Below are 19,603 nucleotides of genomic sequence, written 5' to 3' on the forward strand. Positions count from 1 at the left end.
GAATGGTATTCGAACACAGTCCGGATATTCAAATATTCGAATATATCAAAATGATTCGAATACTTTTGGAATGAATACAATTTCTCTGGAAGAACCGAATTCAAACCTACAGTATTCATTCGTTTGGTCTAATAGTATTCTAATAAAATATTCAAGAGCAGTATTCGTATGTATGTGTATATATATATATATATATATATATATATATATATATATATATATATATATATATATATCGGCTATGATAAGAATAATTAGGGGAGACTCATAATTTGGAATAAGTAATTAAACATTATAAAACTTGACAAAATGTATAATTGTACAAATATTCAATTAATAACTACGTTTGTAAACAATAAAGACAAAAATAAATGTTCCTTTCATGTTGTTGTGTACAAACAAAATGTGATTGAGGTTTTTGGCTTCAATCTATTTCTACAATCCTGCAGTAGAAAAGAATCTTTTGGGCAAGACTGAAGTAGCAAGTAAACAATGTTTTTTTTTCTGAAGTTCATAAATCATGAGTATGACATGTTTGTAAGGGGCACAACTAGGCAAAGTATTTTCCCGCCTTTTTTGAAGCGTAATCGCAAATAACCAAGAAACAATGGGTTACGGGAAGGAAGTAAAATAAGTCTAGACTTGTCTGTTAGAAATTCTCAACACAGATAAAGCATTCAAATACAAGGATGCTTTTTAATACACCGTATTCGATTTTTTCGTATTCGAGTTTTTTTAGTATTCGATTCTCCCTTTACTACTCATTGGTGGGGATGGATATATGGCCTTCCCGGTGCAACCATGACAAATTTACAATCAGTTCATAAACGAGCCATTGTAATTTGTCACGTTTAAACGTGTATGTATTATTAGGAGTAGTTAATAATCTGCGTGTAACGCAGTGTTGTAATGCAGCGAATCCATTATTCAAAATAAGGCCTGAGGGGTGGATCTCGTTTTAAACGTATCCTCTAAATCTACCTTATACTCGCCCTTTATGCTTTGCAGACTGGTTGTTTTCACACAAGCCCATATTTATTTATTTATTGATTATTACTTCCAACGGTACAACGCCATTTAACATATTTACAAAAATTACAGACTTCAAGATGACTATATTAAATTAAAGCTAGAAAAATAGAATATCACATTGTACACACAACAACAACAACACAGCAATCAGCATAACAGATAATCATAAGGCAAAGCAGTAACAACAATAGTTTGACGCCAAAAATTATTTAACATTCATAGCAGGAATGTAACAAATCAATAACAAGTATCAATAATAAATAGGTCAAGAATAACAAAGATAACAATCAAATATAAGGTAACCATTGCAAACTATCAGACAAAACGAACCACTTGAAAATCAACATGATAATAGAATATAAAATAATAACTGAATTCTAATATATAGAGGATAATATATACTGTATATATATATATATATATATATATATATATATATAAAACAGAACTATAATATGTAAGGAAATAATAAACAATTATACATTACTAGGTAAAACAAACTATAAATTAAGGAAAAACAACATAAGAATAATAACAAGCACGTGCACTGATGAACTCATGTCAACGCCCTGGAATGGTACTATTAGAATGTACTATTTTATTATTTAATATGAATGGTCTAATCGTATTTAGAAATAATGAGTGAATAACGTAGTACAAATAACGTAGTACAAATGGGACGTTCGGAAACGTACCCAAGTGGATTTCTCCAGAGTATTAAATGCAAGTCTTTAGTGGTTAAGAATCTTTTTCTGTCCTGAAGCACGCATTGAGCTGTCCAGTGTTGCCATATCGTGCACCAGCCCATAATGAGGTGAAAGAAGTGAGGGCAATGTGGACCACTCTCAAATTGGGCCACTATTAACCGTACCTGAGTGGTCCAATTTATGTTATTTTTCACAAAAATCTAATTGGACTAGTTCGAACCTTTCCGTGCCTGACAAAGTGGACCACTTCTTTGGTCAGTGTACAATAAATACAAATAGTGCAGTGGTCCAGATTGTCATCATTTTTGGGCGGGGTCTTACAGCGATCTATCGCTCAACTTATCCGTCGTTCCCAACACGTGTAATTTATTTACCAAAGATAATGGTAACCTTCATCGTTTAAAGGCCTATTCAGATAAATAAATCAAAATAAAGACGTACATCAATGTTCCCACTTATCTGAATTCGTTATTTAAATACTAGATGTTGGAGTGGGATACAATTAAAGTCAAGAATTATCATTTCAACAATTTTTGAGGTTTAAAGTGATTGACAAGTGGTGGTATGGCTAAAGCAAACTTCTTGACGTATTGAAAAGGCCACTGTAGTGATGCAGACTACGCAACCTCCAAAGAAACGTATCATACAATTAATTTGTGTTTTAAAATATATACTTTCTATGTAGACTTTATTAAATAAATACCATCCAGACAAGTATTTTTTAGTGGTTTCAGTCAAAGGTGTAACAAATAGAATGTAAAATCATTTGTCTGTTGTCAAATTAAGTTGGATTAAAAATCAAGGACAACCTAATTACAGGCGCTCTAGGTAGTCTAATTACTGTACGTACTGGGTGAACGGTAATGCTCGCATAATAGAAAAGTACCCATAAATTCACCAACCCTTAACCAAAGTGATACCTACACTACATGTTCATAAGGTTGGGTCATTTCGCACCGTTAAAGGTTATGTATAAATACCGTAATTCTATTACTAACCCATGTTTACTGTGGCCGTATTAATAAGATTTAAATTCAAAACTACACAAGTACCAAGTATATGTATCATTCATATACCTTCCTGCATGAAAAGCGATATTTTAAAATGTGAATCCAGGAAAGGATAACAGGATTTTGGACATTTGCCATCGTTATAGGTTGGCAACGAAATGTTGAGTTATACCTTTTATAACAACCATCAAAAATCGTCAATAACTAAAGGAATGTGAAAGCATGTTGATGAATCACTCTGTATAAAAGTTGCAGGTGTTTTGCATACAGTTATTTTATGAACAAGGCAATGAAACTTGTATACTTCGGCATAAATCACTTACAGACACATTAATAACAGCGAGATAGCCAAACCTTCGTGCAACATTTTAAACTGGATTTTATCCACAGACTGGTCCAACAGCGTTGGGCTTGTGAAACTTTGGTAACCTAACCCAGAATAACGTAATACAAGCGTGATGTAGGCCACGGTTCTCCGGAGTCTGTCATTACCCGGGGAGGTGCGGAACCACATCACACTTCACTTCACCAGCCATTACAGACCTGTCGCTGTAATCTAACACGAGACACTGCGTTGTAATCATTACACAACACGCCAACGTACAGCGTGTAACACATGACAGTCTGGCTCCGGTGTAACATGTCAACTTATATGACAATTTGGTCCACTGTTTGATTGTAAACATACATAACACGTGACAATCTGGCTCCGGTGTAACACGTCAACATGTGTGACAATTTGGTCCACTATTTGATTGTGAACATACATAACACGTCAATCTGGCTCCGGCGTAATACGTCAGCTTATATGACAATCTGGTCCACTGTTTGATTGTGAACATACAAAACACGTCAATCTGGCTCCGGCGTAATATGTCAGCTTATATGACAATCTGGTCCACTGTTTGATTTTGAACATACGTAACACGTCAATCTGGCTCCGGCGTAATACGTCAGCTTATATGACAATCTGGTGCATTGTTTGATTGTGAACATACATAACACGTCAATCTGGCTCCGGCGTAACACGTCAACATATATGACAATCTGGTCCACTGTTTGATTGTGAACATACATAACACGTGACAATCTAGCTTCGGCGTAACACGTCAACTTATATGACAATTTGGTCCACTGTTTGATTGTGAACATACATAACACGTGACAATCTGGCGCCGGCGTAACACGTCAACATATATGACAATCTGGTCCACTGTTTGATTGTGAACATACATAACACGTGACAATCTAGCTTCGGCGTAACACGTCAACTTATATGACAATCTGGCCCACTGTTTGATTGTGAACATACATAACACGTGGCAATCTGGTTCCGGCGTAATACGTCAGCTTATATGACAATCTGGTCCACTGTTTGATTGTGAACATACATAACACATGACAATCTGGCTTCGGCGTAACACGTCAACATATGTGACAATCTGGTCCACTATTTGATTGTGATCATACATAACACGTGACAATCTGGCTCCGGCGTAACACGTCAACTTATATGACAATCTGGTCCACTGGTCAACGCGAATCTACGAGCTGTTATACGCGGTGTTAATACGCAAAGGTTGCGATACTCGATAGTCTCAGCTTTAGCTCTTTCCAATTTGTAATGGATAGATTGCTAACTTGTATAAACATTGCTCCACCTTGCTGAATTGCTCAGGGCTTCCAGTGGTCATTGGAACGTGTTTACATTGGTACAGTCTGGATCGGAAGTATTTTCTTGTATTGTAGAGCGTAGTCGGGGAGTAGATCGAACAGTGTTGGTAACTTCCCAAGTCGATACCGCTTAAGGGAAGGAGGAGGTATTATAAAGTAACCGCTTATCTCGAATTGAACCTCGCTGTAGGCGCTTGATACTGAAGCCGAGCGTCTGCAAACAGCGGAGAAGCGATTTGATCCTTCCTACCTGCTTTTACACTTTACACAATGTTCCTATCTCGCGCTTCGGTTTATTAATAAAAACAGCTTACACCAAAATTGCTTTAAAAAGCGTACGGAACGTTACACCAGATAGTTCAGAGATTATCCCCAAGAAAGTGTACGAAAATGTAAATTTCCAGAGATACGAGGGGCCATATTGAATGAATTTAGCAGCTTCTAGTAGTATAACAAATTTGTTTCTCTTTTATGATCAATTGTTTGTTGCCGTTTGTAATCATCTAATAATGTAGCAAGCAATCATAAAATATTACATTGACGGATGTATCCAAATCAGTGTTATCCCGCTTGGGTGTGCGCGACCGAATGTTTATGTTTAAAACATAAGTAATCAGCTGAGCGTCGGTGAAGCCTATTACTCGAGGGGCTGAAAAATCAAATTTCTTTATGTCTGTCTCTGTCCGCACGATGTCTCCAGGATCGGACCAATAAATTTGAAATTTTACAGGAGGATTTAGCCAAGAGATTTAGCTGAGCGTTAGCGAAAATTCTTAAATTGGTCTTATGGGTAGCCGTGAAGACAAAGAGAAAATCGTAGAAGAAATAAATATGTAAATACACAGAGCATACGTTTCAACATGTGACAGTAGCAGTCACTCACTGTGTAACCTAACTAAGAAAATTTGCATCTGTAGAAAATTGTCTACAAAATTTAATTTCCACATAGACAATAGTGAGTTCTATGATGATACATGTTAATACATGGCACGAAGAGTGGCATTAAACCATGTTACTCAGTTACGTTGGTAAATTTTTCATTTTTTCTGGCGGGAGGGATGTTAATCTCTTCTGTGTTTCCCTACCACTCACTCTCCGCAGGCCATGTCAAGGTTGAATGTTAGCAAGAGGCTTGAATTTTGTATGCAAATTCAGAGACGTATGTAACACGACACTTTGATAATGAGAACCGTATTAGTTTTATAATTATTCAACTAATAAAACGAAAGAAATTAAAACATAATTGTATTTCCCCACCTTCCGTAAATTTAAGTGACATTTTTCTACCATTAGTAAGAGAAGAAATCCGTTCAAAAATTATGAACTGCAAACCATATTTTCTACATCATAACTTTATAATTTATTAGTTTTTCGTCTTTACAATTAGTTTTAAATTTTATTATAACTAACTTTGATTTTTTTCTATTATACGTGTCTTTCTGTAAACAATAACTGATGATGCCTTAACCGGCGAAACCGCTTTAAAATAAATTAAAGTTGTGGAAGATATAAAAATGTCATTTATATTAATTTAACTGTATTGGGTGTTATTTTATTTTGACACTTTATTTTCTGTTGCAGCACATGGTGGGGACCGGCATGACGCCAGCGCCTTACGCAGCCCAGTTCGCCCAGAACGGCGAGGCAGCGGGCCCACTGAAGGCTGCCGAAGCGGGCAAGGAGGCCCCCGTGGTCCCCGGGCCCCCCTTCTCACCACCCCCAGCCACCCTCCCCCTCAACGGGATCGAGCAGCAGACCGTCAGCATAGTGAGTACTTCTTGTCACTCTATACTGGGGATGTCAAACAATCTAGTGGGTGCGGTTGTGCGCAGAGAACCGGACATCAGCTCTAAAGTCAAATCTTACTGCTATTCTTTTAGGGAATTGTAGCCGTGTAAAACTTGTAGCATTAAAATACATTACACAAAATAACTATTCATTCTTGTCTTTTAATGTACGCATTTGCAAAGTTTGGTAGAAGGGTACAGCGATGGGTGATTTTTATTTTCGCATACCGGTACTGCAAAGGAGATTTTAAGTAAATGTCAGAAAATCACTGGACATAAGATAGTGCCTTGCGATATACCGTACCTAGACTTTGAGTTTTGTCTCAATATTAAAACTAGAGCTCGAATTCGTGTTCCTGGTTGTGTACAACTACGATAAGACCTACGTGCTAAAACGAAGGGATTTTGTTTTCCTTTTGATGTAATCGATTTTAGGGGGGGGGCAACAAATATCAAATGAGAAGGTCTATTAAGTGGCATATCAAATTTTCCTTTAATTTAAAGTTTCCAAGAGTAGGTCTTCTTCTTTTCCGCATATGAAATTTGTTGCCAGCCCCAAATTTGCTCCCTCATTCACCCGCATTTCAACTTGGGGAGTAGTCCGATCATTTTTGAGATTCTAAAAAAAACACTTTTTAATAGTGAATACAGTAATGCTTAAAATATTTAAAAATTTCCAAAGTTAATTTGGTATTTTATTTCCCCATGTCAAGTTCCTCATGGGAATTCTCAAGGGCGAAGTAGGTTTTTTGAAATAATTCATTTAGTGCGGAGTAAATGTTTTGCCCATGCTCGCACGTCGGCTGTGGATTGTCGGTCCCTGAGGTCGGCCGTGTTCAGTATTAATTTAGCCGGGGAGCGTCCCATTGATATTGCACGGGGCATGAATATTGCACATGCAAGAGTGCAAGCCCCCCGCCCCCCACCATCGCCACTCCACACTCCGATTACTATTCATACTCCTACTCCCCACGGATGCGGTGGACTGCTACGGTCAGCCCTGCCCTTATACCCTTGTGAGGTCAGCGACGTAAACTAGGGGGGGGCACGCGGGGGCATGTGCCCCGGGCGCAAGTTGTTGGGGGGGCGCAACACGGCCACAGATTTTTCTAATAAAAATTGTTGAAAATATTTTTTAATGCGAGGTGTGTGTTGCAAAAGAAAATCATTATATTTATTATTTTTATTTGATTTAAGTCTAAGAAAATGCAAAGTGAAATGATGAATGCTATCTGACTATTTACGAATCATGTTTACGGTTCTGCATGAACTTGTACAGAACGAGTATGGGCACACTGTGTTATCTGTGGAATGACTCACTAGGACGGCGCGGCGTCAGACACTTCCTTCCCCTCCCGGCTCCCACCCGCAGCTCCCCCATCCCTCTCACCGCACCACACATGCCACATTGCCACAAACACAACACATCGATGCTCGCTGGCCTGACCTTGACTAACAGAGACTAACTGCGTATGTTGTGCAGTTGTGCACTACTATTGTTGACAATAGTTCATACTTCTACTTCATTATATACATCATCAGTGGTTCGGTTCACGTAAAGTGGGGTTGCGGAGCTGTTTTCTTTGAGTGTTACTAGCAATATTATTTTCGTGTTTGTGAATATTAGTCATGTCGAAAAAACTGTCTGGTGCGGAAAATCGCAAAAGAGCTAAAGAGAGAAAAAAAGAAGCACATCAATCCTCGTCTCTTCTATCATCATGGCCTAAATGAAACAAACAGTAAAGGTAGGTAAGATAGATATACAGTACTTTGTTACTTTGTATTTATTAACTAATACAGATTAATGATTAACTTATTGAAACCTTAAAAATATATCATAATTAACTTTTCTGTAACTGTAGCAGCGTACTATTGATATGAATCTGTGTTTAAAAAATATATAATTGAACACAGGGTTTAAGCTTTCTTCTTCTTAAGCTATTTCTTAGAAACGCTAACAAGCAGCAAATCTAGTCATCGTCACACTTGAAGACGACATTTCGCTTTAACCAAGAACTAAGAACGTCATAATTTATTTTAAAAAAAAATAGTATAGTAGGAGATGCTTTGTCGGCAGTATTGTTTAATTTAGCGTTAAACTATGCTTTTAGATAAATACGGCACAATTTAAACAGCTAAGTTCTACCACAAATTGACAAATATACCAATAATATTATTTTATCGAATGAAGGTAACTCGAATTTTTTATTTTTTCAGATGAAATCAGCTGTAGTACAAGTACGACTTTTGAAGATGGAGGGTCATCAGCTGATGCAGTCCAAGACGTGTTTTCAACTAATGCTAATCTTGGTACGGAAAATCTTCAGCTGGAAGAACTTCCAGTTGTACCAACGGTCACCCAGGATGACGTCGAGGGTGAAGAGATCGAGATGTTTCAACCGGAGCAAAAGTATAATAATGGTACGTCTACGAGTTTGACAACTGATCCAACCATGGTGAGTCTACTAAATCTATTGATCTAAAAGATCCGGGGAAGTGGCCTAATACCATTTTCGGATGCAGACAGATGTTTTCTCGTATCGAGATTATTGAATGAAGGGGAAAATAGAACCTGATCTTAACAATACTTTAAGAGATGGGAGACAGTTGACTAAAGAGTGGTTTACAAAAATTATGCCTAATGGCTTAAAAGTACATCGAACATGGCTAGTCTATAGCAAATCAAACAATTCCTTGTATTGTATCCCATGCAAACTTTTTTCGCACACTGAACATCAACATCCACATAAGATTTCTGCTTTAGCCAAAGATGAAGGGTTCACTCAGTGGAAGAAAATTGAGTGAACGGATTCCTGAGCATGAGAACTCCTTAAATCACAAACAGTGCTTTTGTGCTTGGAAAAATTTAGAATCTAGTTTAAGTAAACGTTCTGGCATTGACAAAGAACTACAAGACATGATTGCACTTGAAGAGGCACACTGGAAGGGTGTTTTGTATGCTATCATTGATGTAATCTTACACCTAGCAAAAGATGGCAGCCCATTACGAGGCTCCAATGAAAACCTGGATTTCAGTGACCCTAGATGCGGTAGGTTTTTGAACACTATTGAACTAGTATCTCATTACCATGCACCTCTGAAAGAGCACATTCTTCGCCATAAAAAAAGGCCAAGTCAGTTACTTTTTCGCCGCTCATCCAGAATGAATTTTTAGACATTATTGCAGGAAAAGTCAGAGAAAACATATTTTGTGACATCAAGGCTTCAAAATACTTTTCAATTATGTTTGACTGTACTCCCGACGTAAGTCATTTGGAGCAAATGTCTCAAGTCCTTCGTTATGTGAAAATCACCGAACAGGGTCCGGAGGTAGTGGAGAGTTTTATTGATTTTGTAAAAGTTGGTGAAAAAAACTGGATTGGGTTCTTTCGCAAGAAATTTCAGAGAAATCAAAAAATGATGGCTTAGATTTGAAGAACTGCCGGGGCCAGTGCTATGACAATGGTTCGAATATGGCTGGCAAATACAAAGGCGTCCAATCTAGGATTCTTGCCGAAAAACAACCTGGCTTATTTTGTGTGCGCTTGCGCGCTCATTCCTTAAATTTAGTAGGTGCAAATTGCTGCTAGTATGTCAGGGGAGGTACAGTCATACTTTGGAACTCTTAACTGCTTGTACAATTTTTTTGCTTCCTCGACCAATAGATGGGAGGTTTTATTAAAACATGTCCCTCTATCTCTAAAACTACAAAGTAACACCAGATGGTCGACTAAGAGGGAAGCTGTACAAGTTATATACAAGCATCTAGGTAAAATTATAAATGCTTTAAATGACCTCAGAACCAGCCTAACTACCTCAGATGAAACAAAAAACTGAAGCAGCTAATCTTTTGAAAAAATGTCAAGCAGTTTGAGTTTATAGTTCTCTCTGTTTTTGGTACAAGCAATTGACCCGCATTGACATTGTGAACAAGCTCCTACAAGTGGAGAATATCACCATACATAGATCGGCCAAACACATCAGTCGATTGATCTCTGAACTAGACTCGGAAAGGGCAAACTATTCAAACGCTGCAATGAAAGAAGCCAAAGAAATGGCAACAAATCTTGGCCTTGATCCTCATTTCAAAGTAGTTCGAAAGAGAAGAAAAAAGCGCATGTTTGATGAGAATGCCGAAGATGAAGCACCTGAATTCTCAGAAGAGAAGAAATTTCAACAGCAGCTATTAGAAATCGTCGATCGCATTCTTTGTGAACTCAGAGAAAGATTCAACTCTATTCAAAACATAAATCATTTGTTTGGTTTTCTCAACGGAGCTAGCTTTGGAACAATGAGTGGGGATGACCTAAAGGCTAAAGCAATTGAATTAGCCTCCAAATATAAAGAAGACTTGGACAAAGACGAATTGGCAACTGAAGTGGAAAGTTTCAAATACCATGGTTTGGATTTAGTACCAAATATCCAAACAGCCAATTCGATTGATCTTCTGAAATTTTTGTGTGTGAACAAAATGGAGGATGTATATCCCAAACATAATGACTGCCTTACGGAATCTTCTTGACAATTCCGGTTTCAGTGGCTTCGAATGAAAGAAGTTTTAGTAAACTTAAAATAATAAAAAATTATTTACGGAATTTGACAGGGCAACAGAGGCTGACAAACCTAGGGATTATTTCCATTGAGCACCAGGTAGCCTCAAAACTATGCTTCAGTGAGATTGTCAGTACATTTGCTGCAAGAAAAGCCCGAAAAGTTAAATTCTAAGAACAATTAAATGTTTAAATCAATATTTTACATAATTTACTATCATAAGTGTTTTAGTATAAATTGGTGTTGTTTTGAAATAAACTATTTGTTTTTGAAAATACGTATTCTATTATTTACCAAATATATTTTAGGCCTATATACTTTGAACTTGAGGTTGAGTATTTTAAGATCAAGATTCAAGATAGTATTAATGTAGCGTACCCGGTACCGATGGACACACCACACTTTTTAAGAGGAGTTATAAAGGAATTAGTTTCAGGTTCAATTGGTGGGGGGGAGGGGCGCCAAAATAGGTGTTTGCCCCGGGTGCTGAATAACCTAGTTACGTCGCTGTGTGAGGTTGATTCCGTATTGAATATTTATTGGAGAAATCATTTTCAAGTTTATTTCACTCTGCTGCCTACTCTCATGAGAATTCATTTGTTATTTGTAAAGTTTCTTTTGAATATACTATCTGCTCCACTGTTTTGGATTTTCTGACGCGTGTGTTTTTTTATCAGAATATTGATATTTACTGTTATCAGTTTTTGTTTCATCTAAGCGCTTGCTGCCTGAAAATTATGCACACTATTCTTTGAACTTTGAATGGATCTTTAGAATCTTGCTATAGTCTTGATTTTTTTAGGTCTTTCGGTAGTATATTGATAAAAATTAAATTAGGCACCCTGGTGATGTAGATTTTACGTACAGTTTCGTATTTTCTGCAGCTATATTAAATATTACAGAGCCACTTGTTCCGTATAAATATGTATGATGTATTGAATATTTTTATTGAAAATTGTATATTTTTTACCGGAAAGTAATCGCATATATTATAATACCGGCGCGAGTTTCCTCAAGCTCGATAAAAATATAACGACTGCAGAATGTTGTCGGGATTGGCCTATTTACTGTGTGCGGTATTTATTCAAATAACTTTCTTTAGTATAATCAGTATCAGACGTGCACCTGCGCAATTGACTCCTTAAGAGCGACCTTCAGGTGCCGGCAATCATCCTGCAGTCGCGTCGTCCAGCCCTGCGTTCCGACACCGAAAGCTGTTATTGGGCCGCCGTGTTATTGCTGGCGGTAACCTGTTATTGCATACACACACCAGTCGACCTTGGGCTGTCTGAGGTCCACATGTTACTACAGTGTACTACTGCAGTCTGGGCTTGGTCAGACGTCGTGTCTGATAGCATCGTAATTTTGTCTTTGGGGTGGGGGAGGAGGGTGATGTGTCGTCATCCCTGAAAGTTTTTACATGTCTTTATTAAATAATCTGTAGGGGGTTTAATTTTTTGACTGTCCTGAGATTTTGGGATTACAAATCGCAGTACGTAGCAAGTACACCTGTTCCAAAATAATTTCCTTTCCTGTCCCATTATAGTGAGCTCAGTTTTTTCGACTTTTTATGAACACTTAGTACAGTCGTTTTGTATCGGATAATGACAAATTACTTTAATTAATTAAGGGCGCTACGCGTTGTTTTCGACAATTTTATGTCCTTTTATTTCTTTTTTTTTGTAGTTAGGAATACGTACATCAGCTTTCGCCAAAATGTTTGTATACGTTTTAAAAGTAACCACCTTTTGGACAATTTTATGTATTTTTACAATATTGTTACTTTTTCTAGTTAGGAAAACTTAAGTCAGCTCTCGCAAAAATGTTTGTATACGTTTTAAAAGTAACCACCTTTTGGACAATTTTATGTATTTTTACAATATTGTTACTTTTTCTAGTTAGGAAAACTTAAGTCAGCTCTCGCAAAAATGTTTGTATACGTTTTAAAAGTAACCACCTTTTGGACAATTTTATGTATTTTTACAATATTGTTACTTTTTCTAGTTAGGAAAACTTAAGTCAGCTCTCGCAAAAATGTTTGTATACGTTTTTAAAAGTAACCACCTTTTGGACAATTTTATGTATTTTTACAATATTGTTACTTTTTCTAGTTAGGAAAACTTAAGTCAGCTCTCGCAAAAATGTTTGTATACGTTTTAAAAGTAACCACCTTTTGGACAATTTTATGTATTTTTACAATATTGTTACTTTTTCTAGTTAGGAAAACTTAAGTCAGCTCTCGCAAAAATGTTTGTATACGTTTTAAAAGTAATCACCTTTTGGACAATTTTATGTATTTTTACAATATTGTTACTTTTTCTAGTTAGGAAAACTTAAGTCAGCTCTCGCAAAAATGTTTGTATACGTTTTAAAAGTAACCACCTTTTGGACAATTTTATGTATTTTTACAATATTGTTACTTTTTCTAGTTAGGAAAAACTTAAGTCAGCTCTCGCAAAAATGTTTGTATACGTTTTAAAAGTAACCACCTTTTGGACAATTTTATGTATTTTTACAATATTGTTACTTTTTCTAGTTAGGAAAACTTAAGTCAGCTCTCGCAAAAATGTTTGTATACGTTTTAAAAGTAACCACCTTTTGGACAATTTTATGTATTTTTACAATATTGTTACTTGTTCTAGTTAGGAAAACTTAAGTCAGCTCTCGCAAAAATGTTTGTATACGTTTTAAAAGTAATCACCTTTTGGACAATTTTATGTATTTTTACAATATTGTTACTTTTTCTAGTTAGGAAAACTTAAGTCAGCTCTCGCAAAAATGTTTGTATACGTTTTAAAAGTAACCACCTTTTGGACAATTTTATGTATTTTTACAATATTGTTACTTTTTCTAGTTAGGAAAACTTAAGTCAGCTCTCGCAAAAATGTTTGTATACGTTTTAAAAGTAATCACCTTTTGGACAATTTTATGTATTTTTACAATATTGTTACTTTTTCTAGTTAGGAAAACTTAAGTCAGCTCTCGCAAAAAATGTTTGTATACGTTTTAAAAGTAATCACCTTTTGGACAATTTTATGTATTTTTACAATATTGTTACTTTTTCTAGTTAGGAAAACTTAAGTCAGCTCTCGCAAAAAATGTTTGTATACGTTTTAAAAGTAACCACCTTTTGGACAATTTTATGTTTTTTTACAAAATTGTTACTTTTTCTAGTTGGGATAACTTAAGTCAGCTCTCGCAAAAATGTTTGTATACGTTTTAAAAGTAACCGCCTTTTCGGACAATTTTATGTATTTTTACAAAATTGTTACTTTTTCTAGTTAGGTAATTCAGATCTCGCAAAAATGTACGTATACGTTTTTAAATTGCCACCTGTTTAAAAATTGGAAAGACTGCGAGTATTTTATTGGTTTTTCACTGTTATAAATTATGAATATGAGAAACAAAACTTCAGTCATCCTACTTAAACCGTATATTCTATGAATTGTTACGTTTAATTATGATACAAATATTAATAATTAATTTAAAACATTTAATTAACACACTGGTAGCCAGATTATAACAAAACGAGGCGTTGCGTTGTCTTTTTTTTAACACGTACAACCTAGAAGTTTATGTTAGAATACGTAGTTCTTAACCTCTCTCTGAATATTGAACTCGCGACTGTACTACTGTGTCTTTTTGTGTGTAACGTATTAAATGTACAATAACATTGTATAAGTTATTGCACATTTCAAAAGTCTTGTGAGGCATACAGAAGTTTTAATGACAAGCTTAAATAGGTTAAAAGTGTTTATGTAACGCAATTTTCAACTTGTAGTTAAAAATTGTTTAAAACAACATTCGGATTTTTATGTGAAGACACAAATAGGAATTTAAATGTACGTTTCATATAAATTTAATAAAATCCTAACAAAGGTTTACATCATATACAGTTTATTTTCGGCGATTGAATGTTTGAGGATTTAAACTGTTTGTACGTATTTTAGCACGTGTTTCGTTTATTTAATTGTATCTAACATACTGTACGTGAAGAAATGTTGGTGGTAGCGTTCAAGAATGGCGTGGGGCATAAGATCATCTTGTAACGATCTCAGTGCAGTTCTGAGAGCAGTATTCACTGCCCGGAAAGTTCCCCGTATTCTATGGAAAGTTTAAATAGTTTTGACGAATCTCAGCAGTCGATATAACAGAGATCCCAAGTTAGCTGCTTTGTTAGCTTTGTAAACTTCGAGCAAAGAAAGATTGAGTAACTAAACTATTTCAATAGATCGGTGGGCTCTCCTTTCTTCGATATTGAGTATATACAGTATTGTATCGGGCATCATACTTGATGGAGCCCTTTACGTTCCCCTTTAATTTTTATCTGCACAATCAAATTTGGTAATGGATGTATGGAAATTTGAACTTTGTTAGCTTTGTAAACTGAGCGTTCTTTATAACAAAGCAAGATTGAGTAACTGAACTATTTCAATAGATCGGTGGGCTCTCCTTTCTTCGATATTGAGTATATATAATATTGTATCAAGCATCGTACCTTTACGTTCCCCTTTAATTTTTATCTGCACAATCAAATATGGTAATGGATGTATGGAAATTTGAACTTTGTTAGCTTTGTAAACTGAGCGTTCTTTATAACAAAGAAAGATTGAGTAACTGAACTATTTCAATAGGTCGGTGGGCTCTCCTTTCTTCGATATTGAGTATACACAGTATTGTATCGGGCATCATACTTGATGGAGCCCTTTACGTTCCCCTTTAATTTTATCTGCACAATCAAATATGGTAATGAACGTATGGAAATTTGAACTTTGTTAGCTTTGTAAACTGAGCGTTCTTTATGGCAAAGAAAGATTGAGTAACTGAACTATTTCAATAGGTCGGTGGTCTCTCCTTTCTTCGATATTGAGTATATACAGTACTGCACTAGGTGTCATACTTTGTGGAGCCCTTTGCATTATCCTTTAATTTTTATCTGCACAATCAAATATGGTAATGTGTTACCGAATGTGTTAACATTTTAAATGGGCGCATGTCAACGCCGATTGTTTTTACTGACCGGCGTTATCAAAGTCAAAACTGGCTGGATTCGGAAATCCATTCGGTCGTGTCACAGTTACGGTTATCTACTGTCAGGACGAGTTAATTGGATTAGCTATGGGGACCAGTTCTTCGGACGGAGTAATTAACAAAGTGGGACAACTGACGAGCGAAGGCCGGGCAGTGGGGAGGCCGAGGTCGGCCGGGGGACGGTGGAGTTGTGCAAGAGTTGCGCCACCGTGTAACAGTGGGGAACCGGGGTTACTGATGCATCTTCACTGGGGAATGGTGGTACGGGAGGGCGGTGAGGTCAGAACCAGCAAGAGAGAGATAATGAGCAACTAACACGCAATGACGGAACGAGCATTGTGCGTATTCTTGAAAAACAAATTATCACCAAAGGGAGACCAAATTGAAGAAAACTGGTAATTTCCAGTTCATTGAATCAAAAATATAATATACTAGCGGGCCCGGCGCGCTTTGCTGCGCATTTCAATAATTTTTTGCAAAAGTTGCCCGCGGCTTCGCACGCAATTTCCCGTTGAAAACAGTACACTATATTCACTTATTCTTTTTCTATCACATTCTAAACATTGCTGAGATAATTGATAGTCGTTCCATCGTGAGCCTCTTGGGCGTATTATGAAGGTATGTACCATATTCCTGCCTCTATCTAGCTGTTACCCACGGCTTCGCACGCAAATCTTAAGAACCGAAGTCCTTATATTACTTAGTAAATTTTTTTTTTTTACTATAATAAATTTTAGATTAAATTAGTTATATCTCCGATGCCACGATTGAGCTTGCTTTGTTGTCTCGATCGAGAGAATATGTACACACGGAGTTTTGAGAACCATACTTCTGTCAAAAAAAACAACTAAGGTTGATTTTATAACATTCTTTATATTTGTAGCCAACGTAAGATAGTAATTATGATATCTGCATTACTCTTCTGATCAAGCATGAGCATGGTTTATATTAAATAAATATTGCAGTTAAAGGTGAATTTTTACGTCAAATTTGAATTGTATTATCTGGATAGTAAAGTCTATGTTCAACAGTGATTGCAAAAACAGTTTAAACAAAATTTGTCGTTTCTCTTAAGCTTACTCTATGCTTTAAAACTATAAGTGTAATATATGTTTACAAAGAACAGCTGATTAAAAATTTGAAAAGACGTTAACATATGTTTGCTGCAATGCATTTCTTATGGGTATTTCTGTAACCAGTGGGGCGGAATCCTGAATCGGGAAAGGGATGGGCATAGCTTATAAACCTTCTCCGTGGAAAAATACATATACGTACAAATTTTCATCATGATCGGTCCAATAGTTCACGATTCCATAAAGGACAAACATACACACATTCATTTTTATATATATAGATAGGAATGGCGGAAGCATGCAGATCTAGTTAGTAATCTGTGCTCTTAGGAACGACAGGAAATTAATCACAGTACCAATAATGAATGATCGCCGATTATGAACTTTGAAACCTTCATTAGAACCTTTAGAATTAGATAAGATTTTGTCTTCAGTGGTTGTATTCCTGGAACGGTCAACATTTCCATTTATTGAAGACTCTTGGAGCAATTGAAAATTTTTTTAAATCGTACTAAATGGTAATAAAACAATACTTTTCCAAATGTATTTTTTGGGCGAGGCCTCTCGAAACCAAAGGTTTCATCCAAAAATTAATAATTTTGAAAAGTATTGTTTTATTAATATTTAGCACTATTTCCATTTATGTTGAAAGGCATGCTGGGTCTTCTGTAATCTCATACCAAACCACTCAAGGTTTATGTGCATCCTATTATTTGATTGCGCCGTCAGTCATTTGTGATCAGGCGCCTCAAGAATGTTTGTCTGTGTTAGTAGGTTCTTGCGTTTACGTGATACTTTATATGCTTTTCTTTCTCACCAATGCAGAGCAGCATCGAAGGTATGCTGCATTCCGCACTGATGGCCAAGGGGGATGGATGGAATAGACACGTTACCCGACCACCATTCTTGTGAAATCGAGTAAATTATATTTCCGCAGAATAAGAAGCCTGGTTATTAACAATTCCAATGTTGGGGTTCCGTAAGGTTTGGGCCAAATAGTACACCCGGGCTATTTAAAAAAACGTTGGGATTATTATAAACGCCTATGTTTCAGTGAAATTTGCTATGGCCTTCAGAATCTAATTTGTACAGATGTAAGTGAAAGGATAATGATCCGAAATTATGAGCCCAGAAATTATTAGTAACATGTTTTTCCTCAAGGAAACTACTTTTAAAATAGATGTATTACCTCAGTACATACAAATAACAGCCTAAACCTTGGTTTCCTCTCCCGCTGTCAATCATCTGGTCTTGTTGATTTCTCCTCCACGATTTCCGTAATGACCAGTAATCAACAAGCCGATTACGGAGTTCAGGTGTGCTATTCCATTATAATACTCCAAGCTCACAATATGAGCTAGAAACAAACACATCGTGTTTGTGGTACTTTCCAGCAATACGTATCGGACAGTTTCAGTTTTTTAAATCTCTCAACTATGATTTTCTATTTTATTATTTTAATCGGTACTTCTATTGTTATCACATTAACAGCCATAATCAATTACAGAACCCGTATTGATCAATTTCCAAATTAGATGTTTCTTTATATCAATTTACTAGGAAATTTTTAAATTCGAAAATGTTTCGTCAATTTTGTAAACAGTACTATACACAGTATATGAATTATGGCTTGTGAGAAGGAATTCCAATTGTAAACAGATTAAGCTACCTTAAAATTACCAAGAAAGTTATAAATTTCGGTTTCGTGTATTTATCGATTATGATTTGATTTAATAATCGATACTGATTCGGTTATTCATTCATTTATCGATTCTGTTTAAACTCGGTAATCGATTCTAATTAAAAATATCTACTATAGATTATTTGGAATATATGTTATATTTAGAAAACTGTTTAGACTATTCCAAATTTCTCACAGTTAGCTAATAAGGAAATAATTTAGATTTATTAGTTAATTAACTATCTTAACCTTTAATAATAATAATAATAATGACACGGTTATTATAATGTACAATTTAAACACCACATTAAATGCAATAGGAATTGTACTTGAAAACCACTACTAACATTAGGGCAGCAATTACATTTTTTGCCCGTCTACAGTAAAAGCAACGGGGAATGTACGATAGAAAAGTACAAAGTTTTTCTATTTAAGCCACACAATTCAATTAAAATCCCATTTGCCCAGGTCGACCTCGCGTGAATCCACAGCTATTGCCGTATTTGACACACTTTCAGTGCAGTTACAAGACTCGAACTGAGCAAAATAAATTTGCATGCGTCACGGTTTTTGCGGTACAGTTTGGTAATCATATTTTTGTACGGAAAAAATCAATCAAATTGTGTTAAACCTAATTACAAAAAAGAAAGCCATCTGCTGATGGCAAAATTGAAATTGAGAAATTCAATTTATTTTATTATTTTAACTATAATAATAAAAACCATCGCGGTGGCGCAGTGCAGTGGTTATATTCTAATTTACCTTCACCCAAGAAGCAGTTTTACAGAAATCAACGTTAAGTTCGTAATGGGATCTGAAGAAATGCGAGGAAATAGCGGCCTTAACGTGGCGGGAATTTAATTTACCTTTCTCAAGTACAAATTGAACTCTTTGAAGTTACAGTATTCAGCAGTCATTCAAAAGTCAGTAACATTCAACAGTTTTCTTTGGCTAAGTGAAACGTTTTTAAAATTAAATTTGATTCCTGCTTAAGTAAATTTAACAGAATGTCTTCTTTGTTAAGAAATTCGATTATTTTGCACTTTGAGTAAATGTG

General features: G+C 35.9%; 1 protein-coding gene across 1 annotated transcript in view; it reads left to right on the forward strand.

Annotated features, from left to right (window-relative positions):
* The window catches only part of LOC124367847 (RNA binding protein fox-1 homolog 3), a 608,215-nt gene that overhangs the window by 522,556 nt on the left and 66,056 nt on the right, over window positions 1–19,603 (forward strand). The window contains 1 exon segment of the mRNA XM_046825008.1: window positions 6,005–6,190. Coding sequence (XP_046680964.1) covers window positions 6,005–6,190 — 186 coding nt within the window.

This window comes from Homalodisca vitripennis, chromosome 8 (assembly GCF_021130785.1).
Source record: "Homalodisca vitripennis isolate AUS2020 chromosome 8, UT_GWSS_2.1, whole genome shotgun sequence".
NCBI classification, from domain to species: domain Eukaryota; kingdom Metazoa; phylum Arthropoda; class Insecta; order Hemiptera; family Cicadellidae; genus Homalodisca; species Homalodisca vitripennis.